Source organism: Dryobates pubescens, chromosome 13 (assembly GCF_014839835.1).
Source record: "Dryobates pubescens isolate bDryPub1 chromosome 13, bDryPub1.pri, whole genome shotgun sequence".
Lineage (NCBI taxonomy): Eukaryota > Metazoa > Chordata > Aves > Piciformes > Picidae > Dryobates > Dryobates pubescens.
The window spans coordinates 9,498,287-9,525,042 of NC_071624.1; the positions used below are offsets into that span (position 1 = coordinate 9,498,287).

The 26,756-nt window shown below is 45.0% G+C and overlaps 1 protein-coding gene across 2 annotated transcripts in view; it reads right to left on the minus strand.

The window, feature by feature from the left end:
• Positions 1–26,756, minus strand: part of TP63 (tumor protein p63) — a 106,747-nt gene that overhangs the window by 57,745 nt on the left and 22,246 nt on the right. Inside the window, exon 1 of one of the 2 annotated variants that reach the window (XM_009901034.2) lies at positions 12,067–12,141. The exons of the other annotated variant lie outside the window; for it this stretch is intronic. Coding sequence (XP_009899336.1) covers positions 12,067–12,108 — 42 coding nt within the window. The 5' untranslated portion in view covers positions 12,109–12,141. Of the gene's footprint in view, positions 1–12,066; positions 12,142–26,756 lie in introns of those variants that run through there. 2 annotated transcript variants of the gene reach the window in all.

Genomic DNA, 26,756 nt, shown 5'->3' on the forward strand with positions numbered 1-26,756 from the left:
AGGGAGTGCATTGGACTAGAAGAGGTCCTAAAGTCAGTAACTCCTCTCCTGGTCATTAGACCTGCTGCAGCATAACCAAATATTTAACATCTCAGCTTAAATCCCACCTGCAAGCAGGGAGTACAGATATTGCTGCATGCTGTCTCCTGTAGTAATTAGAAGGGGATCAATTTGAGATCTCCAGGTCTATGAAATAATCACAACCACAGTATTTTTAAGAAACTACACTCAAGAATCATAAAGAAAAAGATACTCTTCTGAAAGGTGAAGGCGAGCCTACTGTAAAACAAACAAACAAACAAAAGCGTGAGTGTGTATGCATATTTATCTCCACAATGGTCCTGTACAGGTATTTCATGTTAAGTACTAAGATAACCCCCAGCAGGTTGCCTGGACAGCTTCCAAAACCACCTGAACACATAAAGCGCAACCTAAACAAATCAAGTTGTTCATTTCACCTACTTCAGGAGAAAGAGAAAAATAACACAACTCGCCCTGGCAAAACAACTCCCCCTCTCCTGCAAAACCAACAAAAGCCTACCCAAACCCAACATTAAGTGACCAACTGAAATGATGCCACCATGTTTTTAAAGTTTAGATATGCAAGCTTAAAAAGCTGCCTGCTCTGCCAGCTTAACACAGCATCCCTTCCCTTCCAGTGGTCGCTAATCAGCCCTTTGGCCATGGCCTGCTTGGTAGGTAACACACAACATTTGCTGAACTGCAGAAATCAGTGCACATAAGTAATTTGCGAAGGCACACCGTGACACTTGTATTCTAGGTGGAGGGAGGAAAGTCTGGGTGATTTTCACTGGGATTAGCCATGCCAGTCTATGTGTCATGCCACATCTGCACCTTTTAGGTTTACACAAGCAGCTGTACCCAGCAAGGCTGCAGCCCATGTGTTTCCATGGAGAGACTGTTCTGTTTAACTTGACCAAGTTGTTCTGCTGAGTTCAAGTCCATGTATGCAGGCATTTGTACACTTGGAGAAGAAAAAAAAAATAATCATGAAAATAGATATCAGGGCAATTTTCTTTCCCCCTATAAAGGCTGTAAGCTTTGGTGTTGTCTTGTTCCCCCCAGCTGTAATTGCTTTCTTATTTTAAGCTTTGAGTTTTGCCCCTTGGTTAATTTATTTAGCTCAGCAAGAAGCATTTTTCAGCCAGCAGCAGTGTGCCTTTTAACACAAGCACAGCCCAAAGCAGGAATGCCTGTAATTCCTGACTTATACCACCTGCCACGGGTTCACGTAAAAGAGCTTGTCTAATTTGAGGATTATCAGAATGACAGTGTGTCCTACTTCACACAAATATTAAGTCTGGACATCCTATCTTGTGCAAGTATTTCTAATTATTTTCCAATGAATAAAAAAAAAATCACATCACTGACTTCCCTAGAGCTGTGTTTTAGGGCTTTTAACAGCAGCAGGGGGGAAAAAAAAATAATAATAATTCAGAATTAGGCTCTTGCAACAAAGTTCTCCTTGGATAGGAAACAATTTAACTTCTGAAAGGCTGAGCATTTTCTGCAGGCTGTCGTTAAAGCGTCTGGGCTGTGCTTAGTTATTTTGAAAATTCAGACAGTTTACAACAGGAAAAAGTCCAAGATCCACCCCTTGAACAGTCATCTCTCTACTCCGAGCTCATGCACAGCAATTTATCTTACATATAACTGGAAGATGTATAAACAAAGGAATACAGAAATAAATCATACGGTATCATCTCTGAGATGTGCGAAACCGTGAGACATCAGAATTCCATGGTCTTAAGGCACACAAATAGCTTTCTAGAACCAAAACAGAGGCCAGGAGTTTCCTATGTGCCCCTCTTACCAGCTGGACAACACCATGCCAAGAAAGGCCTGAAGAGTCATGAAATACAGACAATTTGGAAAGGCACACGCCCTCATGCTCCCAAGAGATGTAAACATAAGACAAACGCCTGCATCAGGAAAGTTAGAAAGAGACTGCAAGACTTCAGCAAGGTATTTTTTGCCTTCTTTCAGCAGAAGAGAAGGTTTATAGGATCACAAGCCAGCCAGGTGCCCAGGAATCTCATGTGCTTTGTACAGTAACATTGAGAAGTTGGATAAAAATAAAAGTTTTAATGTAAGAGGAACCAATTTAGATATGAAGGGGGAGGTGAGGAGAAGCAGTGACTAGACAGGAAAACTCCAGTAGCTGATTAAAGCTGTTTGTTTCTTGAGTTCTTTACAGCACAGTAGCCATCGATGGCTATCAGTCATTTCAGACATGCAGCATTTTATTGTGTTGAGAGGGCAGCAATAGGCTGGACAGGATATCTGTGTGTCATCCACAGTGAAAGGCTGCAGACACTGTAACCACCAAAGTATAGCCATAGGGCAAAAGGGCAGTGAATAGTCAGGGTCAGAATAGCACCAGGAGTTGAAGTGAATTCCCAACTTCATCATTATGCTCAATAAAATCAGAATACACCAGCCTTCAGACAACAAGGTAAAAGGCTCCAGTTAGGTAGCATTTTAGTCAGAACAAAAAACTCGGATCATCTGCAAGTTAAATAAGTCAAATAGTTAAACACACACACACAAAGGTGCACACAGCCCCCTCCCCCACACCCACTCTTTGAAGCATGGTGCAACTTCAGAATATACAAATTCATAAGAAGAGTTATAGGAGGGCAAAGGGCAAATTAAAACAAGTTAGAGCAAGCTAAGGAAAAGGGTTACACGGCAGCACGAGAGTCCCTATAGATCAAAAGGGAGATGTACTGAATTTTCTATTGTCTGTGGCCATTTCATCTGGCCAGATCAGGTGAGAAAACTCCTGGATGACATTCCCAAAAGCCTGAAACACCAAACAGCAGACTTAGCAGCTTTCAAGACTGAGGAGTCAAGATGACTGGCTGCCAGATTTTGATTGTGCCCCAACTGCAGAGAACAAAAGGAGGCAGGGTTTTACCTTCCAAAGCTTAATTTTATATATTAAAGCAGCTCCGGACCTGCACCGTGCTTGATGATGCCTACACCCAAAGATCTGTTTGAGTGTGGTACAGCAACATGCACAGAGCTGGGAGACCACCCTAGCCACCCTCCCTCTGCAGTACATGTTGGAAATGCAGCAGTGATGTGAAGCTGTAATCTACTAAGAAATGAGCAAGAGTTTTCTGTGGTGTTTTCCAAAGATGCCAGGCTGTGCCTACACCACAGCCAAAATCTGGTCTTTGAGGGGGGTTGGGGGGGTGTGTGTGTGGCTACAGACACAATGTACACACAAAGGCAAGGGTTCTTCCACAGTGACTTCACACCATTAGACTTATGACCATCAAGAGTATTTTGTCCATTTAAGTTGCGTTGTCACACTCTACACAGCCAGGGTTTCCACAGGTCTCTCTAGCACGAGCCCTCCTCTAACAGCACAGCCAAACCTGCTTTCTTAGTTCTCCTTCTGTCCAAAACTGCTGACTTCAGCAAATGCTAAGACATAAGGTGCCATGGTCATTTATATGTGGCACAGTTTGGGAGATCTACATGAGAGAGAGACCTTTCTCTATCCTATCTGAGAAACTGATAGATTCGTTGTACAACATGGAAATGCTCACATTAGACAGAAAGACAAAAACTGTCCTGTGACATGAATTCTTCCAGATGTTTTGTATAACAACATACCTACCAATTTCCATCCACCACCATGCTAAACTCCCCACACCTCTAACTTCACATTCACAGTTCCTTTTGGAAATACACTACTGCAGACTGCTAAAGGCTCCTCTCAGCAGCTTTCCCATCTTAATTATTCAAAGAGCAGTTTCCTGTTTTGAAAAATATTTAATCACATCTAACTAGTGTATATTCCAGTTTCCTTTGTAAGAACTCCTTGCACTCTTATCTGCTGCTGAAAGAGAGTGGAGGAAAATTCACTCATCTGTTTAGTTCTGGTCAGTTATCAACATCACCTCTGAAGGAGTCAATTCATGCGCCATGGATACAATGCAAGGTAAACCTGCAGCTGACAGAAATCACAGCAAAGGCTTGCAGAGGCTATTAAGGTTCTCACAGATAAATCTGCAGAATCCAAGTTTTACAGATCAGACAGAATTTTATTCCTTCCTTTGAGCAATCACACCCACAAGAAGTATTTTGTGATGCATGAATACGTCATGGCATTCCCTAAAAAAAGAAAAACCTCAAGCAAAATGATTACATACTTTAAGTCATTTCCCATGCAGCAGGGAGATCCATTTGCTGACTTGGCATTTTTGTCAGCAGCTTGCCTAAATCCTACAAAGCTACACTTAGAGAGAGCATCCATTTATTCCTATTGTTCTGTTCACCTCTGCTCCTGAGGCATTGCACATCAGATCCCCGAGGCGGCTGGACTGCAGCTCTGCAGCACAGGGATTTCTGCCTTAGCAGAACAGCTGAAGAGCCCAGCACTGTACCTCCTCCCCTCATTCCCAGAAGTCGGCAAGATTCTTTGTATTTACTTCCTAGATGTGGATTAAAACTGAAAGATTCATATCTGCTGAGACACAATCCATCCCTTTCATTCCCAGACACTACCCCACCACCAAATATTTCCCCTTCCCTCCCTAAACTGGGCGTTTCCTCCCACTCTCTTGCCCTTGGTAAAAACATTCATCATCTTGCCATCTTAAGGAAGTTGGACTCATCTCAAATTTCACCAGGTCCCCTTGTATACCACTTCCCAAAATCCTTGAGGGGAAGTTTAATCCGGATCCAAACTCTGGAATCAATCCCAAGAGGCTGCTGGGCTTCAATCGATGCATTAATTTTCAAGCATGCTCAGCCTTGCCGTTTGGGTCCACTTCCAAACGGAGCAGATGACTGAGCACAAGCCCAGAAATACATCACACTTTGGGCCCTCTATTCTAGGTACTAACATCCTGGTTCAAATACTATTCCTTCAGGTGTACCATGAAGATTCCAGGTGAAACAGCAGAAGCAGAGGATTTGCAAAAATACAAGCTATCAGAGCATGTTCTTGGATCGCCTCCCAGATCACTCAAACCCAGTACAAATTTAAGAAAACCAACCACAAGTGAAACAAAACCCATACATCCCATGGTTTTGTTACTTTCTTGTGCATGGAGCTCACAACAATGGTCAGTAATTTCAAACAAAATCATCATGCTTAGAACCAAGTTGCTAAAGAGGGTTCTAGCTTACTTTGCCAGTGCCAAGAAACTAGAGCTCTCACGTGTCTTATGACTGACACCCTGAACAGTCATTTCTTACTGGTTTTTGCTTCTTACATTAGAAGTCTTATAGAACCTCAATCATCTTAAATCTCATCCTGTTCCATTTGTTCCTTGCTCAATATAATTGCAAGCAGCTAAGCTAAACCTGGAAGGCTTCTTATGGGCTTTTCTTCAGAAGAGAGTTGGGACTGTGCCCCAGGAGCCATTCTGTTTATAAGAAATAAGTTCACCCCTGTGTTTCACTGCACTTCCTTCTCTGTGGCTTGCAGACAAATCACAATTTGCAAACTTGTTTCTCCTGGGCTGCTCTAAGGCTTTATCCCATGGTTTGACCCTACTGGAAAGCAGCTCTTTAATCCCTTCAACAGTTGCAGCAGCATCTCCCAGCACAGCAAAGCTCTGATGGAAAGTTGCATTTGAGAGGTTAAAGACTAGAAGATTGCTCAGAAACCGTTTAATACTATAACTGGAGAAACCAAAACAAAAGAGGGAGATCAGCGAGTTTATTCGCTTTGGGAGGCACATCCCTAACCATGGCTGAACTCACATATCACTCTATCATGGCCTTATTTAGCTGTCAAAGGGACTGCAAGGTAATCACGGCACTGAGGCAGCAGAGCCTCTAGAAAACACGTGCAAGTGAAAAGAAGCTGAACCTCAGCACCCTTGGAAAGAAATTATTTTCCTCTTAATTCCACTTGACACCAAGAGTGACTTGACAGTAATCCAGGCCAAGTGGCACAAAGAGCTTGAGCACACTTCTCTGCTGGAGAGGGTGGAGTGTTGCTGTTGGTATATGAGAAGCTCCTCTCCTTTCTGATGATTTATGCAACCTTGATTTAAAAGAGTTGCCTTCATTTTATTGCCTACTCTGCACATTCTCAAGAGGCGTTGGAGGCAGTGCCAGAAAAATAACAGGGCTTAACAGTGTCTAGTGCAAATCCATCGGCGCAAAAGCTCCTTTCTGAAGCGTTTCCAGATTTTTTTTTTCCCCCCTCCAGTGGGAACATTTTGTAAATAGAATTTAAAATTTGCCTTGAGACAGGCAACACCCACTTTTATTCAATCTTCCATGATAAAGAAGTAAGTAGTTTCTCTACTAGTTCTAGCCACCAGCCTCCAGAGTGAAGACAGCACAAAGCCCATGGTTTACACCCTCCTACATCCCACATCCACAGCTTTCCTGTTGCAGATGCCATGACTTCCTCATGGAACCAGTGATGGTCCTGTCTCACAGAAAATAGAGCTGCAGTTGAAATGAAACCCTTCCACTAGGCATAGCTTGGCAGACAAAATTCAAAAGAAGACCACTTGGTGGGTTGAAACACACAAGACTGGCAAAGTTTCCTTCTGTTGTTTCTCCGAGCTCAAGGATAGAAAAGTAATTTTGCTTGACTTAAAACCATTACTCCGCAATTAAGGAAGTCCAAGTAAAAAGGACGAAAATCAGCTCCTAAGGGAGCTAGGCAATAACCATAACCAGGCTTGTGTCAAAAGAAATCAGAGAATTCAGCTGTTGAGGACATTGTGGAAGATCCAAACGGTAAAATTAACCAGTCAAAAATAGCAGCTTTCTTATTCTCCAAGGAACAACCTTGAACACAAAGTATATGGATAATTTAATTCTCTCTCAACTGGGGACAGTTTAGAGCAAACAAAAATGGATTATCAGTTACTGGTTAAAATGTAAAACATCCTCCGTGCACGCCAATGGCAGCTCTTTCCTACCTCTCACTAGGAAAACCTATTCAGTCTAGAAAAAAAGGAAATTAAGTCTACTATTAGCTTCTTGCCAAATTAATCATGCTCACAATTTGCCAGCAACTGAGAAGCTCCCCTGTCCCTGATTTCATGCTGCTTGTTAACTCTCATTTTGAGCACAGAAACTGTAAAAGAGAGATGCAATTTGCAATCTGAAGTCCAGTGCAATTGCATTACTGTGCAAACTGTGAAGAGTATAACTGAGCAGTAATAGCGCTCTACATGCGGCCAAATTATCCTGGCTTCTGCAGAAGTGTTTCACACCGCACACTGCGAAGGCAAAGCTGTGCAGACGGACAGAACAGCAACAGGCTTCACTCCTGTCTATTAAAGGGCGCATTCATTCTTTCCACCCACATTCAGGTTACAATCACTTATTTCTAGGCTACACCCACAGCCTTAGACAGCTGCAGTCCAGTTCCTCCATCCAAAGCAAGGAGATAATTTACGCAGGTAGCATCCTTAATTCACTGTTCAATATGGGAGTCACATTAGTATCAAGACTGATACCACCAAAATTTTTCAGTAGCCCATTATCAAATGGTTGGATCCACACTCAACTCTTACCCCTGTCTCTGTTTCTCCCCAGAAGCGAGGCTCTCATTTCAGCCATGAGAAAGAGGGGAGCACATGGCAGAAGGCATGTTTTAGCTTCCTACTGCCCATCTCTCCAGAATACTTCAGTCTCTTTGTTGGCAGACCTAAACAGGACAGTTGCATCCACCTAGTCTCTCTCTCAAAAAACCCAAAACCAAACAAACCATCACCACAACAGAAAAACTGATGCCAACCAGAGGCTTTTCTAGCTTATGTTAAACCTTTGCAACTGGACTGCAGTTTTAAAATCTCTCAGAGGAAAAGGTAACTGGTTATACAGGGCCTCTGCATCCTTGAAGATGACCTTTGCCGCCCAGGGATAAGACATGTGCCTCACAAGCCTGCACAGATGTCATATAGCAAGACCTTTAGTGCCTTGAGTTCAATTACAGCAAAAATGAAAGACGGCTACACAGAAGCATAGCTGGAATTGCAGCTGGACACTGTCAAGAAACCCAGCCCCCAAATTGCCTCTCTGTTTCTTGTTCCCAAACATACGGGGTGTTTATACCATTTCCATAAAGCGAGACCACTGAAAGGCCCAGGGCTCACACCCAAACCCTGCACAATTCAGGCAGAGGTTTCCTTGCAAAGATCTGGAGTTGTTTACCTACTTGAAGCCAGCAGAAGCCCAGGCTATCATGACAAATAGGAAAAGGAAGGACCAGGAGAGAAGGTCAGGTTTAGCTGAAACCTTCCTTGAGAAACTCATCAGGCTTCACACAGCATCTGTCCAAGTGCTTTCCTCTTGAGATAGGATGAGATGTGGGGTGAAGACGGTACAGAAAGACTCATAGATAAGCCTTTCTCCCTGGTACCTTCAGACTGGAGGAAGAGTGCAGGTGAGCTGCACTCATGAGCAATGACCAGGCAGTGCCCCTCAGAGACCACTTACTGTGCCATGGGTTTGGATGAGGGCCACAGGGAAGTGGTATCATGAGGGGAAGAGACTTCGTGAAATGCAGTCAGAGTGGCTATGGCCATGTGGCCAAGTAGCACTGGATGAGCCATGGCTCTCTTCTCCTTGGTGGTTCACAGACAAATCCAGGTTGACAACGAGGACAAGACTTTTACTGCACACCAATAACGCTCACATTCAAAAATGAGCTACAAATTCATTTCCAGATTCTTTAACCATAAACTGTTTGCTGAACCAATGTTCCAGATAGTTGCAAGAAATCATCTCACTCAGGAGATCCAGCCTCCTGAGGATATCCTTCCAGGCCACCCCTGAGACCCATGTCTGCTGCTGCAAAGAAGGAGGACTCACATCCAGGCCACTACAGCTCAAACATACACATGTGAATTATTAGTAAAAAACTTAAGAAGGAAAACAAAACAAAAAATTGTCCCTTTCTGAACAGGGCATCCTAACTCTCAAACAGCAATCTGTGGACAGTTTTTCTTACACTGCCAACACCCTCAAAAAGCCATAAAGGAGAGCAGATGTTTCAGCACAGCACAAGTTTCTCTCCCCCCGCAAAGCTATGATAAAAATCTTAATAGATTCTTTAATTTGCTTCACAAAGACCATGAAGATCTTTGGGCAGGATGGAGAATATCATCAGAAGTCACAGCACATGTTTCTTAGCAGTGGGCTTCAATAAGATGCGTTTATTCTTTTGGCAATACTTTGATTTCAGCAAATGCTCCAAACTCTACATCATCATCTCAGCTGAAGTGCAGAAGAATCTAGAAGCCTCCAAAGAGAATCTCTATCACTCTCATTCTCCCTCTCCCCCCCCACCCCCCCAGCATCTAGGAAACTTGGACAAGACTGGACAGACTTGTAGACACTCTCTTCACACTGGATTTTGTGCATGGTCGCCCACAAGCATTTGTGAATAACACCTAAAATTCCAGATGTCAAGATGAGATTGGAAGACAAAATGAGATCCAAAGGGTTCCTGTGCATCAGCACCTCATCATTCCATTACAACCACCACAACATCTCTCTTCTTTTCACATTTAGTCATGAACGCACCTTTAGGGTCATCAGTTCCAGTGCTCTGTCAACAAAGAGTTTAATCATTCTTACAGTCAGAGCAGATCTAACCCATCAGAGCAAATGCTTGGTTAGATTACTGGAAAAGAGGCTGGGACAGGTTCCACCTCCAGCTTTTCAGAGCCATGAATCACTTCATCATCCTTCTCTCTCTCAGCTCTTCTCAACCAGAATTTGCCCATTTGGGAGGAACTCATCACAGCATTCAGCACCGCACTTGCGGGTATGAGCTCCATAGGGCCATGGGCAATGGTCAGAGCTCAGCAGCCTGACCACACAGCTGTGCTGGGACTTGCACAAGGGCCAGCTCCCAGGCTACATGGTGGAATGCATTGCACCACCAGCGTGCCGAGGGCAGAGCTCAGCATCTGCAAGCAGGCAGCAAGCATCCTGAGATGGCTGGCCTGAGAAATGGGCTTCAAGTGGGAGAGGACTCTCTGGTCCTCATTTAAAAATTTTATTCTGATGAAGAAAAAAAGCCAAAAAAGTTATCTCCCCTGCCTTAAACAAGTTCTTTTGTCTGTTTTTAAATCTGAACACTAAGTTTTTCATGAGTTGGTATGGTCAGCTTCTGCCCAATCCAGCAATAACTTCTAAATCTCAAATCCAGCAAGCACCAGCTGCAACAAATTGCTATGATTTCTACACAGAGAGTTTCTATTTTTGATTTTTTTTTCCTCTCTGTATTTAAGCAAACCAAGATGCCAAAGCCTACCTCTTGTTTTCAAGCTTAGGATGGGCAAGGTTAATCACCACTAAGATATTTTAATTGAGCATTAATAAGTCTCTCTCTCTCTCTCTCTCTTTTGAGATGAGCCATTAGAGAGACTGCTCTTCCTCAGAAATAAAACCAAGTCAATGCTAATTGGGTTTTCCTTCCCCAATATGCACTGGATAAACAAAGTCAGCATGCCCTGTTCAAATCAAAGAAGGGGAAAGGGGAGAAGGGAAGGGGATGAAGAATGAAAATATAAAAAAGAAATTTAATCAGAACTAAAGCCTTTAAAAAACCTCTTCCCTGCCAACAATGGTGATGAGCAGCATTTAAGCTGAGAGAGAACACTCCTGAGCACATTGCTTCTGACAGATGAGCCTAGCAAGTCGACCACAGGGACTCCACAGCCTCACTGCTGCTATTCAGCGAAAGTTGATCAGATAGCAGCAGACAAATAACGCCAAGCAAACATTCTGAGGAGTGCTCTCTCCACGTTTAAAGGTTTATAATTAACCTAAGGAAAATGAGAGCCACCAATTCAGGTCTTCTGCATGGCAGCGGGAACCACGCGCATGCTGGGTGTTTGCGCTCCTTGCAGAAGTGGGCACAAGGAAAGCACATCTGTTTTGGTTGATCCCTTGCTCTCCCTAAGTTGCAAACCTGCCATTCCAGGCAGGCAAGCCCAAAGTCTACTTTCAGTAAGCTGTTCTTCTCCAGCTATCGCATCTCTCAGCTTCACACTCTGCCTTGCATTTCCTATTTTGTTTTCTTTTCCATGTGGCTGAGCTTCTATCTGATTCAGACCTCATACCCCATGCCCTCCACCTGAAGCTTTTTCACCAGGAACACACACACACATGCAGACACACACAGAGGAGCCTTTGCTGCATTGCCTTTCCGAGGAGTGTCAACACAGCTGCTGTCTCCGCTGGAATGTAAACCGATGTCGTTAGATCTCCCTCAACCCCAGGTAACTTCCTCAAAGATTTGCACAGACTATGGCAATTCCACTGCCACCTTACAAAGCATCGACACACCTGGTTAAAAGCAATTAAATAAATAATAATAATAAAAAGAAATTAAAAATCAAAGCTACATCTTAAGTTTGCATTCCACTCCTGCCCATGCAGTGCAAAGGGATTTAGAAAGCAAAAGGTGTATCCATTGTACTCATCCTGGTATGCTTAGATAAAAATCCTGTATAAAATATCTTGCTGCTGCAAGTTACAAGGCAAGATTTAAACACCAAGTAAGAGAGTTACTGGTGTGGACGTGAACGCAACGTTTGCGGCACAGCAGCTTTGTTTGCACGTTGTTTTACCTAAAAAGGTAACTTAAGAAGGGGTTTACAGTGCATTTTTTTTTATTATTATTTCTTAAATACCACCCACTCTTAACAACAAGCAGCAATTTTGGTAACAGAAGACTAGAAAGTGAGTTCTAAACGCAGCCACCACAGGCTCGGACTGCTACAGGAACCCAATCCCTGTGCATCGCCCACTGTATGCGACTGCTTCGCCTTGCTTCTCAAGTGAAGGAAAACTACATTTCGTTGATCGAGGTTCCCAAAACAAATCCACTGCCCCGAACGAAAAGACTCAAAGTTCACTCTCATTTAGCCCAACAAGCTCTGCTTCTCATTGCAAAGCACAAAAGCCTCCAAAAAAGCCCCCAAAGTGCGTATCGCACACCTAACTTCAGGACACCAGGGGCGAGTAAAATTGCACACATTCACTCACAATCAAAAGATATTAAACCATATTGTAGCTCAAACCTAGAATCCTTACCTCGCTATACTGAGACTGGGCATTGTTTTCCAGGTACAACATGTTAGCAGTCAAATTGATCAATGCTGCTGTTCTTTCTTCTGGCTCCAGGATTTTGACAAACACCTCCCACCCCCTAGAAGACCCTAAAAATATGTGATGCTACTTGGAAGATAACAGGACTCGGAGTGTGCCTCTCTGCATAATTGAAGTTTCCCTTATATACCTAACTATAGGCAAGGAGGAGGAGGTGGGGCTCTCCTGCCTTACCTGTCCAATCTGTCAAAGTGCCACCTGGAGTCCTCCACTCCAATGGAGAGAGGCCTCTCCCAGCTCATTAAGTAGTTAGAATTCCTTATCACCAATCTCTAAAGAGCAAAGCAAAGGGGGAGGGGGGGAAATGACACACACAAAAAAAGAGGTTGGGGGGGAAGAGGGGAAAAAAGGAAACTAACTTTCTACTGTCACTTTACTACAAGTTTGGAACTCGAGACAGCAACAGAATTGCTCCAAAGGAGCCACTTCAAGAAAAGTCTTCTAATTAATTTTCTGAGAAGACTCCAGGATTCAGCTTTGGATGAAAGCTTTGCTGCTACCAAAGCCCAAGATGTTTGGGAATGGATTGAGATGCAACACTTGAAACTGGCAGTGCAGCAGCCGAGCCTCTGGCTGCTGCAACAGGCAAATTTGGGACAAAACCCACGAGATGCTTTCTCAGAAGCAAACGCTGTTTCATGCACTATAATCCAGGTACATTCTCCATCATCCATGCTCAGAGCCAACATGTCCTGTATTCACAGGGTATCACTCCAGTTACATTATTTTCCCCTCCTTTGCAATTACTTCTAGCCCATGCCACAGACCTAAGCCCTAAAAAAAAAAAAAAAAAAAATAATCTCACTTGAGAGGAAACATTGAAAAGAAAAAGGGAAAAAGCAACATATCCTCCCCCACTCATTCCCCTTCAATTTTTCCACTTTTTTCTCTTTTTGCCCTTCAAAATCATGGGCTCAAGATTTTGAATTAATATGGGAGGAGTTGTTGGGCACTGTTCACCCAATACCAGGATACCGTGCCCAGAGTAAGCTAAAGATTTTGAAAAGAAAGGTAAGAAAAGCACTTATCCGAGATTCGATCTGTGGGAGAAGAGAGCAAAGCAGCCGGCCAGATCTCAACAGCCCCGCTGTGATTTTACTCTGAATGAGCAAACAAAATCCCCCATTCTGTTTCGGTGTCTCGGAGCATGCCGGCTGTGTGAGGTGTGGGCTGTGCTGGCACCAGCCGCCCTCCTGGAGCGGAGCTGGCTCACCCCAAACCTTCTGAAACACCCTTCTGGAAGAGGTCCGCTGCCATCCCACCGAGCGACCTGGATGCGTGGCCAGAACAAAAGCCGCTTGGTTCTGCTTGCTCCCAAGGAGCAGGGTAAGCGCCACCGAGCAAGGGGAAACAAAACACCTTTTTGAAGAGGTGGGGAGGGGGAAAGAGAGGAAACCAAACATCCAGATTAGAGTGTAGCCGCCTGCCCTCCCAGCCTAATGACAGCGCTTCAGACTTTTATTTGAGGACCTGTCGCCCAGCAGACCGGAGCCTAATTGTCCTGCCAGTGCTCACTGCAAACACCAAGCCTCTCACCACGGCTAGTAAGCAACCCACGCCCGGCTTTGCAGGGGAAGAGGGGTCCTGGCAGGGGTGAAATCCACCCGCAGCCTCAGCACCTCCGTGCAGCCAAGCATCTGCCAGGAGCTGCTGCTGCTCCCCGCCACAACGACTCCCTCGCCTTTGGGCATCTTTTAACCCCAGCTTCTCCGAACACACAGGGAGGGGACTCCAGGTTCAGAGAAAGATGAAAAGCAGCAGGCTGTGCTGCTGAAGGTGCTAACGGCTCTCTAGGTTGCCTTCTCCAGCACAGGGCAGCAGCCATCGTCAGCTTCCTGCCAGTCTGTGAATAAATGTGAGCTTATGCCAGCCTCTCTCCAGGCTAGAGGCAGGCAGCACATTTATGAGAATACCAACAGAAATACAGGGTAAAACCATCTTTGGGCAGAAACCAATAAAAGAGCACACAGAGAGCAGGGAATCACAGTGCCTGCACTACCCTGCAGCAGCAGCTCCTTGCCGCAAGAAGCAGGGCAAGTGTCTCATTTAGCTCTAACCCTGTGAGCACAAGATTGAAGGCATTTCCAACACACCTTCCTAAATCCTTCTCGTTGTGCACAATGCAAGGAAGCACTTCCAACAACACGTTGCATTGAAGAGTACTGAGCCTTCTTCAGCCAAGGGGTGGCCCTACCTACCACCACAGCTTGAGCTGGGACCATATACAGCTTCAGCACTCCTGAACTACCAGCAAGAGCTTGCTGAGCATACACAAGGCTTTCTATATCACAGGAACAACTCAACAGACCATTGCTGCAGCTGCTTCCCTGGCACCACCTAATACTAGGGGTACACCTGGTATACTTACCTCATCTCACCTGAGGTAAGTACATGCCAAAAAGCCTTACAAGCACTAATCTGCACATACAGACAAGGTTTGCAGGGAGCAGCCACAGCACTCTTAGCCAAATGGGTCCCTTTGCAGCACCATTGCAAAGGTTGGTTAGAACTAGACACGAAGCTGGAAGTCATCTACTGATTTTCTGTTGTCCAGTAGTGGAGGAAAAGTTGTGCTATGCTTCGAGGACCATTTTGATCCCTTAATACTATTAAGTTTTTGATACTGGCCTGATAATTCAAAGGAGAAGGGAAGATGAGGAGACAGTACACACAGGTCTCCCAACCTCAGCGACTCACTGCAAAAAACACTTTTACTAGCTGTGCTATGAAACTCAGAAGATTCTCCTTTTCAAAGACATTAATGCAGCACTGTTGTGCTAGTTATCTGCTATCTTCTGTCCCACAGGTGGCTGGAGGTGGTTGTGGGTGAAGCAACACCCAGATGCACTACACAGAGATATGTGGAAGTTTATCCAAAGAGATCTGCATGTTGAACACAAGAAGAAATGTATATAGCATGAATAAATTGACATGTCAGCACAAATCCCTGCCCTCTGTACACACAACCCCGACCTGGCTCAGTGTTTCAGAGGCATTAGTCTGTGTGGTCACCTTGAAGTGGATGCTGGACAAGTGGCTTTTTGCAAATCAATCATCTGCAAGTTACACAAAGAAGGCCACCACCACCCTGACAAGGGTGGCAGGAGGTTACAGAGCACATACCAGACACTGTGCCCACCGATGCTGTTGCAGCCCAGGCACAAGTCTACCCTTCTCATCACCCCAGGTCTCCAAACATTTTTCCCCACTGGCTTCAGACCTGAGCGCACCTCTCTCATAACATGCTTCCACCCACCACCACCATCCCACAGGCTGGTGTCATGTCTTGACTATTCATAGCAGCACCGATGGTGCAAGGTAAAAGTAAAGGCTTGGTCACTTGCCTTTCCACCTTGCCATGGAAATGGAAAGCTCCTGGAGTTTCATTTGATTCTCTCCTTCTATGTGAAGTTTTTGCATCTGCATTTGAGTCTCCAAGCAAGGAGGCAGCATATCTTAAAGGCTCTCAAAAGGAAACTTGACTCCTCCAAATAGCATATGCTTGAATGCTGAGTCACAAAACCAAGAGAACACCCCCCACCTCCTCAGACTGCATACTCGCTCATCAACAATAGACTGTGATAGTTACTGTTTTTCCTCAGCCTTCTGGACAGGTCTCTGAAGGAAACACCAACGCCAGTCCTGCTGTAACTGTGATGGTCAAAAGTCACAGGAAGAATGTCTTTGTAGATAGATATTTACCTTGTTATATAAAATTAGCCTAGTCAGAAAAAGCCAACAGATTGAGGCAAAGGCCCTTTCACACGTTAAAAGGCATTATTTCATACTAAGACCAGATGAATAAGGTTTAACACTATTCTTTCAGTCCAACAACCTCTCTGCCGCATTGAACAGGAAAAGAACAAAACTAGGAGAGAAAGAAATCAACCAAAAACAGAGAGTTGTGCAAAACCTGGCACTTCATGCTTTGGATGCTCAATTACATTGAAATTGGGAAAGAGAATTTCTTTAAAGCCGTTTACCTCCGATGCTGAAGGAAACTAAAAAAGAAAAATTGCTGGTCAGATTTGAAAGTTTCAGCTGCAACCCTCCCAGGTCTGACTCAGATATTCTAGAAAGCTTCTGGCAATGCTTTGTGGCTCTTTCTGGTATGTTGAAGAACAAAATACTCAAACAAGACCTTTAAGTTTCCAAAATGAGGCACTGGCCAAGTTAAACTGCCAAGTCAGGTTCTTTTGCTTGAAAGCACTTTCTCTGTGCTGTTACAGGGTTCATCCCAGCCTCTCTTGCTGGTACCACTCACAAGTTCTCAATAACCCTTCCTGGATGCAAAGTAAGTGCACTAAATCCCAATGATTAAAAATGTCATTGTCACAATGGTACTGTTAATTCTGAGATGATGCAATTTCTTTTAGTAGGGGGTGTGTGTGTGTGCACACACCTGCCTGAGCATCAGGCAGTTCATGCAGAATTTCCTGCAGCTCAAAGAGAAAAAAAAATTAAACAAAATTCTGCTCAGACCTCTCCACTCTTACAAAAATAGCATCTGGATCACCCGTGTCACCACAGGCTGTGACATTCACTCAGCTGAGAAGTGTTGACAAATTAGGACTGAGATAACAGAAGGAGGAGGGAAAAAAATTGGATGTGGGGTTTGCTTATTTTTGTTTGTTACCTCTGAATAACTGCTGAATGCTCAAAAACCAAGTCCCTGCCAATTGGTTTTGGAAGTCTTTTCAGTGAAGACTTTACAGGGAGAGACATGATAGACTGCAATAGGAGGCAGCTAAGTTAGAGCAAAAGGAAAATACTTCCAAAAATGTACAAGTCACTCTCTTGTGTTGGTAGAAATGGTCTTCATTGCTCAAGTCACAAGGAAGAGAGAAAAAAGAATCCAGCAGAGATAATGAAACAGTGTCTTTCCCCTAAAAATATATATAAATAGGAAAGATGCTGCTGAAAGACTGTAGCCTGTCTGTTGCTGACTGGGTACAGCCTTGTGCACATCCATGAGCAGTGTGGTTCATCCCTAGACAGGAGACAGAGAGGCACCTTAATTTCTCACAGGGTTTCCTACTCTGCTGTGCCCACAAGTAGCTGGATGCCCTCCTGTCTTCTCCACCACAGACCCAGGGCCAGGTCTGATGCCTTCCTTTGAAAGGCACACAAGTGTATTAGCCCTCAAACTAGAAACATGCCCTGGGTGCAGGTGTTTATTACTGACGATCAGTATCTTCTTCCAAGGACTTCAAATTGCATTTTTTACCCCTGTTTTTAAAAGTGCAAGGTAAAGAAATTGACTTGCCAAGAGCAATGCCCAGCAATGCCAAGGCACAGGCCAGCCTCTTTCCCCCAAGGAGCCTGGCCCTCCCCAAGGCAATCGCCTGTCACAACAGCCCTGCCCTCCGACCCTGGGTAAACATCTGCACACGCTGCTTATTTGAGCTCCTACAACCTCGTTATCTCCTCTGGAACACCCCTAGGGCTAATTAGAGAGTTAATGGCATCATGTCAGGAGATAACGCTACTTGGGGGGAGCCGGGAGAGGGAAGGTGGAAAGGAGTTGTGAAACAAAACCAGTTCCCTTCACAACTGCTGTGCAATATTGGTTTAGGAAGGGCACACTCAGCCCCCGGCGACTCTGCCCTCCGGCTGCCGAGCTCCATTTAATACGACACTCCTCTGGAGAGATTCAGCTCTCCAGCCAAGATGATGCAAGGTCCCCACACCTTCCCTACTGTCTGCACAATCTAAACCCTTCCAACCCAGTTAAGGGAGGTCATTCTCACCAAAGTGCCATCTGGGACTTGCTTCCCACAGTCTGTGTACGACACAGAACTGGCATACAGGTGACTTACCAAAAAGTGGTGTCCTTTTATTCCCAGTGCTGCTCTTAGCTAGTTTTTCCACTTTGTTGGTGCCCTAGTAACAACTGCTTTCACTAAAAATGCTTAGACATAAAAGGAAATAACTATCTGGACACAAAGCAGATGATGAGCCCATGAAACAACTGGCTAGCAGATACTTCAGCAGACACCTCTGTGCTGATGAGCACAAAACCACAGGTCATCAGACACTCATGCATGGGGACATGACCAGGGGACTTTGTGGGTTCAAGCTCCTGCTACCAGCAACTCTTTTGTCAGAGTAACAACCCTCAAGATTTAAACTGCATTTTTTTTTTAACCTGAGGAGAATCTTTGGAAGCTCAACACAGCATGATCTGCTTTCCCTCTCAACATGTTTGTAAAGTATTTTTCAAAAGTAAAAGAGAGAGAAAAGAATTACACAGGAAAACTGATGAGATGGCTCCTAAGCAGCATGAACAGATCCATCTCTCCAGCTGGAGGTGGGACAGGGTCATGGCACAAACCTGCATCCCAGCAGGAGATAGTGCTCTAGCCAGGGAAAGGGAAAAGGAGATAACAACAGATTAGAGTGTCTTTGTTTTTAATTATGAGAGAGGAGCAACTGTTGACAGACCAGGGTTATTCTTGCACAAGCAGCTGAGGGGGAACTGTTGTTCTTCCCTTGGCTTGTATAAACTACAGATTACTCTAAGGAAAAGCACCGCTGCTCACAAATGCACAAGCACAGCAGCACTTTCCAACCAGCCTCTGCTATGCTGCCAACTCCCTCCCACCCAAACCCTTCTGCAACAATCCAATAGCTAAATAAAAAATTATCAGTTTGCACTAATTTGAACACAGTCTCCCAAACCTCTGGTTAAACTCTGGCTGTAACTGATGGCCATTCATGCTTCTCATGTGAGCACATCATCCTTGGTGTGCTGGACCACTATATACACCCAGCAGTATCCAGGAAGGTTGTTTGTTCCTTACTCTTTTTGCAGAAGTGTTCTATTTTGCAGTCCTGGTCTTTGCTTGGGGAGCCCCTGTCTGCTCTTACATGCCATGTCCACCACCAGTATAGCAACAGCCACAGAGCTCAATTATTTGCCCAGTGCTCCTCCCTAGAAGATTGATTCCTTTAGTTTCTGACTTAATCTAGTCAGGACAGCATCATGAGGTCCACCATACCCATCCATGCACTCGAAGAGAAAGAAGAGAACTTTAAGGTACCTCTTCCTTTCTGTTTAAGCAGGATGGAGAAAAAAAGCCATACTTTCAGAGCGAGTTTCATTTGTTACTAAAAACTTCTTTAGTCGATCTCTGCAAATTCAGATGCTGATTAGCGAAGAGTTCATTCAGCAGTGAGAAAACTATCCCAGGCCACAAACCACTCCTTAATCTGTGCTGCACAGAGGTTGATTTAATTTTCTGTGACTGCCTGACAGTTCACTCCATTAATTTCAATGCTATCAAATAAGTGACGGTGAGGTGGAAAGCAGATGGTAGAGACATTCAGAAGAAACCATTGCAGAGTCCAAAAGCCTCCTCATGAAATATTGGAAGAAAAAAAAAAGATAGTCATTAACAGGACTGTGGGTAGAATCTACAGAACCACAAAGTAACATGCATAGCGAGACTTTGGAAGCAGAAGACATTCTTCAAAGCAAGAATTCCAATTAATGCAAGAGAGAACTAAAAACAAGAGCTACACCCCACAGCTTACTGCAGCACAGACACTTTGGCAGACACACGGAAGAGGAATGGGATTCTCCCAGGGCTGTGTTCCAGGTTTGTCTTAGCCTGACAGGAGCATCTCATGAGCCCTCCCAAGCACGGTCAGCACTGCAGCTTGCAACGGCTCTTGTAGTTGCTCTCCATCCATCACACCACACAAAAAGGGGCACCAAAATGCTCAGAACAGCTTTCATTTGTCTGGATATGAACAGCTCAAGTAATCACTCTACTTTCAGCTAGTAAGACAAAAAGGTCCCATTTCCCTTCTTCCAACAACTTGGTTTAATAAAACAAGCAGGGATGGCCATTTCACTTCCATTAGTGTTCAAGCTGTGCTTCACGGCTTGCTGAAATGGCAGCTGCCCAGGGATTTAGTGCTTCTGGGCTCTAACCTAGTCAAATTGTTCCCAACTTATGTAAAAGTTGCGTTTGTGGTTTCATAAGGGAAAAAAAAAGAAAGCAGTGGATTCTATCAAGCAGATAGAAACACACAGTAAAGTTCACATCAAGACGGCATAAACCTTAAACTTGCTCTGGAGGCAAAAGTGCCTCCAATCTGTTACTCCAAGATCAAGATGTTGTTTAATTGTTTGGGCAGACCTTTTGAAGAAATAAACCAAGTGCATTGTCACTCTGTGCTTAAGCAAGGAGCTTGTGCAGCACCATGGAACCCTTGAGCCAGCCCTAGTTGCTTGGGGAAGATGTTTTCTGACACATCTGCTGCTTTGGTTTGGAGATATTTGAATGTAGGCAGATGACAGGACTCACCATCACGGCACTTCTCTACCTCAAGTGCTTGTAGTAATATACAGCAGGCAGTTAATGCCAGTCCTCCAGAGGAGCCAGACCAGATTGAACACAAACCACTCTTATACATAGCTCTTTTCCAGCAAATTTGTGCTTTTCAGTTTAAAATCAGTTTATTCCTTTCCAAGATCATAGAATCAACAAGGTTGGAAAAGACCTCAAAGATCACCAAGTCCAACCTGTCACCCAGGACCTCATGCCTACTAGACCATAGCACCAAGTGCCATGTCCAGTCGCCTCTCGCACACCTCCAGGGATGGCGACTCCACCACCTCCCTGGGCAGCCCATTCCGATGGCTAACGACTCTCTCTGTGAAGAACTTTCTCCTCACCGTGAGTCTAAGCCTCCCCTGGTGCAGCATGAGACTGTGTCCTCTTGTTCTGGTGCTGATTGCCTGGGAGAAGAGACCAACCCCCTCTTGGCTACAACCTCCTTTCAGGTAGTTGTAGACAGCAAGAAGGTCTCCCCTGAGCCTCCTCTTCTCCAGGCTAAACCACCCCAGCTCCCTCAGCCTCTCCTCATAGGGCTTGTGCTCAAGGCCTCTCCCCAGCCTTGTTGCCCTTCTCTGGACACCTTCAAGTGTTTCAATGTCCTTCTTAAATAGAGGGGCCCAGAACTGGACACGAGATGAAGGTGAAGCAAGATACTGGAAGAGCAGGAATATATTTTAAAACTTTGAATGTGCTTCCAAAGCAATCTATAGCACATCAGGCAGATCACCCATTGGTGGGTTTTTGTTTGGTTGTGCTTTGGTGGTTTTTTCCTAATTACATTGAGAATTCAGGGAATTTCCATCAAAAACAAAACACTTGGTGCAACAATGCTGATCAACTGGCTGCATTCCTACAAAAAGAAATCCAGCCAGCCCTGGTCTGCAGCCAGAATCAGGGCAAAACAGCACAGGAAAGGGAGCTAGTGAAATCTTTATGAAAATAATGTATCTTCAGAGCCCTACTCCACTGAGAATGAAAGCAGCCTTCAGGCTTTGGCCAAACTGAACATAAAGGATGCATACAAGGAATGCAGCAGTATCTGAAAGAACTGGCCATTTCTGGATATGAATCTGAAATTGGATCATTTGGAGGGACCTATACCGCAGAAGATTAAACACCCACCAGGATTACAAGAAGGGGAAAAAAAAAGCCTGAAGTAGGAGAACATAGGAGTTCAACTGCAAACAAGAGAGGTGCTAGAGGGAAACTTCCAACAGAATAATGCGTTTGCTCATTATGGAAATGCCTTTGCATAATCTCAGCTTTCTTTGCACAGGTATGGAATGAGCAAATACCCACAAAGAAGAGAAACTTGGCAAGCCTCAAACTCTCTCAAGCACAAACCAGACAGTAATAAAATCTTTGATCACATCCCTGTGCTGTGCAAAGTGCTTCCTTCCTTTCTATGGTCAATTTGGGAATACTTGGGCATGGAAACAGATGGCCACACAACCCACTTTGCTCTATGTACTTATCAAATCAGTCTTATCCTCCAGGTGCAAAACCATTTCCCAACAACACACAGGGCTGCAGCACCTGCCAGGGCCCTGGAAACACACACCACACATTAGTCAGCCCCTACACTGAAACACTGTTCTGCACCTCTCTAGCTACACTGCACATGCTATGCCATCTCCCTGCCTTACTATTGGTACATATGGAGGTCCTCCAATGGAGGTGTTGGGTAGCAGGTTGGAATTAATGATCTTAAAGGTCTTTTTCAACTTCAATGATTTGATCCTGCAATCTCACTTCCTCTTCACCAGCTTTCATCTACTTGCTGAAATACTACCTTTCAGCAAGCGGAATTGTCTTCTGCTGATCTAGAAAAACACCTCTAAGCAAGCAATTAGAACTTAACAGAGATCAGAGTCTGCTTTTCCATATTAAAGCATTGGATAGGGTGCAACAGACTTCCTTCTGGACAGTGGATTGGGGGTTTTTTGATGTCTGTCCATCATATGGTTACACATCTGATCCTGATCACAACCCACAGGTGATAGGCTCCTAGGGACCCAGGAACTCAGTGAATGGCCACCAAATATGAATTACTGATTCACACAAAGTGGCTGGAGCAGCTCCTTTGTGAGCCTACCTCAAGCTAGACCTGAGAACGTTTTCATTGGAAAACATCAAATAACTCTAAGATGTGTTATTTGTGCAAGGACTGAGGCTGAAAGCCTTGACACCTCCATGTCCTATGTGGGCTGCATTCGGTCTCTCCTATAGCCTAGTTTTCTCTTCACCCTTGCATATAAAGCAGAACAAAGTCACAGAGCCAAAGTACTCACTTTTAAAACTGTGAAACACATGCTGCACTTGCAAAATGTCTATGGCCACCATTCTTGGGATGCCCACAGCCCATGAAGCTGAGAACCCAACCCCAAAAGGGCTCAGCTCTGTCTGAGGCACCTGCACACCTACCAAGGCAGAAACCAACCCCATGGGGAGCTCAGTGCTGCCTAACTAAGCCACAAGCAAATCCCCATGATGATTTGCAGATGAGGAAGGACAAATAAAAATTAAAAACAACAACAAAAAAAAGCAAGGAATTCTGTCTCCCTTTTGTGGAAAGAGATGGATCCAGGTTAAGACAACTGTGACCACAGCGACTGTCTGGGGAAAGGCATTTCACTGAACTGGTTAGGCAAGGGGCTGCAGGAGGCTGGCTTACTCAGGGGCATGAAAGGAAGGTATGTACAGGGGGAGGGGGATGAGCTGCTCCATCATGGAGGACAGCACTTCTACTCCTGCAGGCAGGGTACCCAGTGCCCAGAACATACTGCTGAGATGGCGGAATGGGAAGCATCATCCTAAAACTGAGGAGCTTAAAGAGGCTGAAAATCTCAAAGTCCTTAGCCCAAAGCAATTTTACATCCCAACTATCATTTCTTAGCATTGGTGATCTGTTTAAAGGTCTTCTGAGGGATGGCTGGGGAAAGCAATCTTACACCAGGTACAGCAGGCTGACAGCACACTGTGAGGGCTCCAGAACAATGCAGGGCTTATTGCACTGCCACACTCTCACTCTTAGAGAGAGGCCCTCAGATCCCTCCTTCCCATAGCTCCAGGACACTTAGTCAGAAAAATACTCACAACATTAGCTGGCTCCTACCATACAGCCTTTGAGATCAGTGTTCCTCTTGAATACAAGGAGCTGGCCACCACCACACCACAGCCCCCACTGGTTAGATCCTTGATCAGGGGTGAGGCTGGGAACCAGCTTCTTTGGTAAGCCTAACCAACAGCAGGTGGCCCACAAGGATGCACAGTCAACTTACCTTTCTGGCCATCCACAGCTCTTTTCCACACCAGGGCCATGGCAGAGGTGAAATGCTCCCTGCACCCATCAGCCCCTCACCTTGGCTATGCAAAAAGGCAGTTCTCTGCTGGGATTTCCCAGCCTGTGGTCAGTGCCACGGGAGAGGAAGGGGCACAGCTGGCAGCCTCACATATGGGCCACCCAGGACATTGTGAAAGAGATGGTCACAAGGCACACAGCTGGAGAAGGCTGCTGACTGTCTAATGTTACACCAGACTCACAAACACTCTGCCTCCTTCATCTCTTTTCATTCCAGAATAAAGGGGTAAGAGAAACTCATATGGGACAGAGGAAAAATATTTCTGCCTCAAAGGCATGAGAACTTCAAGACTTTGGCTTAGCAAGAGACAGATCTGTAGCTCAGACAAGAGGATTCTTTCATCAGTCAGCCTTCTCTGCAGCTTTCTCCTCAGAGAGCTGCAATTTCAAGGCAGTGAACACAAATAAGTATTCAGCAGGGCAGCACTCATGCTCATCTTCCAGCCCATTAATGGGACAGTTTCTGCAGACATTACTCTGAACAATTCAGCTCCCTCCTCACTGCCAGCTCTGTCGCGAGCAAGCAATTGTAACCCCCCAAAAGTAAAAGAAAGAAACAAAAATCAGAGCTCTCAACACAACCCTTAGGATCAGGGATGGACACATTTTAAATCTGGAAATTTAGGTTTTTTCAGCCATAAATTGCAGAGATTATTTTAAAGATTGATTGGGATTGCTGTAAAGACAACTTGCTTCAAATCTATTGAAGCCTTACTTGCTTTGCACCTATTTAGAGGTGGTGCACTCACATGGCGGTATATTTCTGGAGAAAAGCTGGCTTTGCTCTCTTCCTAAGACCAATCTAATAATGAAAAGCACTCTGCCTTGATCTCACTGTTCATGTCCCAGGGCCCCTCTGTTTCTGCCGCATTCCTTTGTGTTTATCTGCCCTCTTCAACCCTTTGCTGCAATCAGCTGCGTGCAGCACCTCGTGTCTGGAAGTGACATGGCTGAGGTTACAGGAGAGACAGGTGCAAGGGGAGCTCTTGCCCCGAAGCTATCCAAAGGAAAAGAGAAGCTGCAGGGGAAGAGGGTTGTAAGGTATTTCAGATTAAAGCCGACAAACAGCAAACACCTTGCCCTAGGCTACACATTCTCTGCCAATGCAAGCTGCGGCGGCTTCGAGCCCCAGAAACAGCAAAGCAAACACAGACTCCTCTACAAGGGGGAGTTGTCACCTGTCAGGGATGTTTGCAAATTTATAGGGAGGTGGTGATGGTGGTAAGAGGAGTAAAAAAAAAAGCTTTCCTCAGTTTAAAAGACAGGCTGTTTGCACAGGTTTGCGATGCATATTTTGCTTTGTAAAGGCTTTTGTCCAGCATTCAACTGGGCGAAGGTGCTGTCTTCCACAGAAGACAAACTGGAGCATTTATTAATGTACATACATTAATGCACTCTGAGCTGCTGCCTTACAGTAAGGGTGAGGATGGGATGGAATTCCCCCCTCCCCCCCAGCCCCACCTTTCCTTTTGACTTCTCATGTCAGCAAAACACTTTTTAAAGAGGTCGCTATGCATCTTGGCCCCTCCACAAATTCCTCCTGTTAAGGCTGAGATCAAACCCATCCTAAGCCAGAGACAACTGCATAGCAAAAACTGTCATCTCTCCTGTCCTAGCTCCACCACTCACTTCAGCAGTGCTCCAGGAGGAAAAGATTCACCATTCACATTTTGCTGCATCACAGATGAGTGAGAAGCTGAACAATAGCTTCATATAAGGCTCTCAGCTACCACATTGATCAGCAGACAGCTCAGAGGAACTGGAAGTAGGGAGGCTTTTCTAGAACTCAGTGCAGTGAGTCCAGGTTTGAGGATGGAAAGAGCAAAGATTCTGCTGAAGACCTTTAAACTATCAGGGAATGTTTTTTAAGAGGTCATAGCAGTTCAGACAGAACATTATTGACCTTATTGCTGTTTACAACTCCCTGAAGTGTGGTTGTAGCCAGGAGGGGGTTGGTCTCTTCTCCCAGGCAACCAGCACCAGAACAAGAGGACACAGTCTCAAGCTGCACCAGGGGACATTTAGGCTTGAGGTGAGGAGAAAGTTCATCATAGAGAGAGTTGTTAGCCATTGGAATGGGCTGCCCAGGGAGGTGGTGGAGCCGCCGTCCCTGGAGGTGTTCAAGAGAGGATTGGATGTGGCACTTCGTGCCACGGTCTAGTGGTCATGAGGTGTTGGGTGACAGGTTGGACTTGATGATCTTTGAGGTCTTTTTCAACCTTGTTGATTCTATGATTACCACCCACTTTGAAAATCAGGAGCCCCTCTAAACATGGAGAGCCCGAGCCCTTTGGACTATTGAAGAGATCATTTTACAGGAGCTGTGCTACAGCATTGGAAAAAGGTTAGATGCAGATGGTGATTGAAGGCATGCACACCATCCCACTGTGCCCCTCTTTAATGCAGCGTCAAAAGATAAACAGACTTGATGTCAGGCACCTATCCTTGTGCACTTAGGTGAGCTTCACCACATTAGCTGAGTACACACCTGACCTTAAAGTGGCATTTTTGCCCTTCAGAGTCTTGCAAGAACACTGCAGCCTCCCCAGCAATCACTCCAGAGCAGCAGTAACAGGTCAAATCCTGTCAGTGGAGACTGCAGCCAATATGACCTGGAAGCTCTGTCCTTGAAGATGTGATCCTTCAAGTCACAAACACTGCCAGGATGCAGACTGCCAACAAGCCATCTTCAGGTACATTAAAAATGGTGGTTGATTAGCCAGGCAATTAATTCACCCAGTTTCTCATGTTGGAAACAGAGGAGCAAGAACATTTGCAGACAGCAACACAAATTTCAAACCACACGAGATTTTTACCCCAAAGCATACAAAACCCAGGAAAACAGCACACAAAGAGCTCAAGCTCCTGAAAGACCCCTTGCTTCAGCCTGCAATAACAGTTGTGGT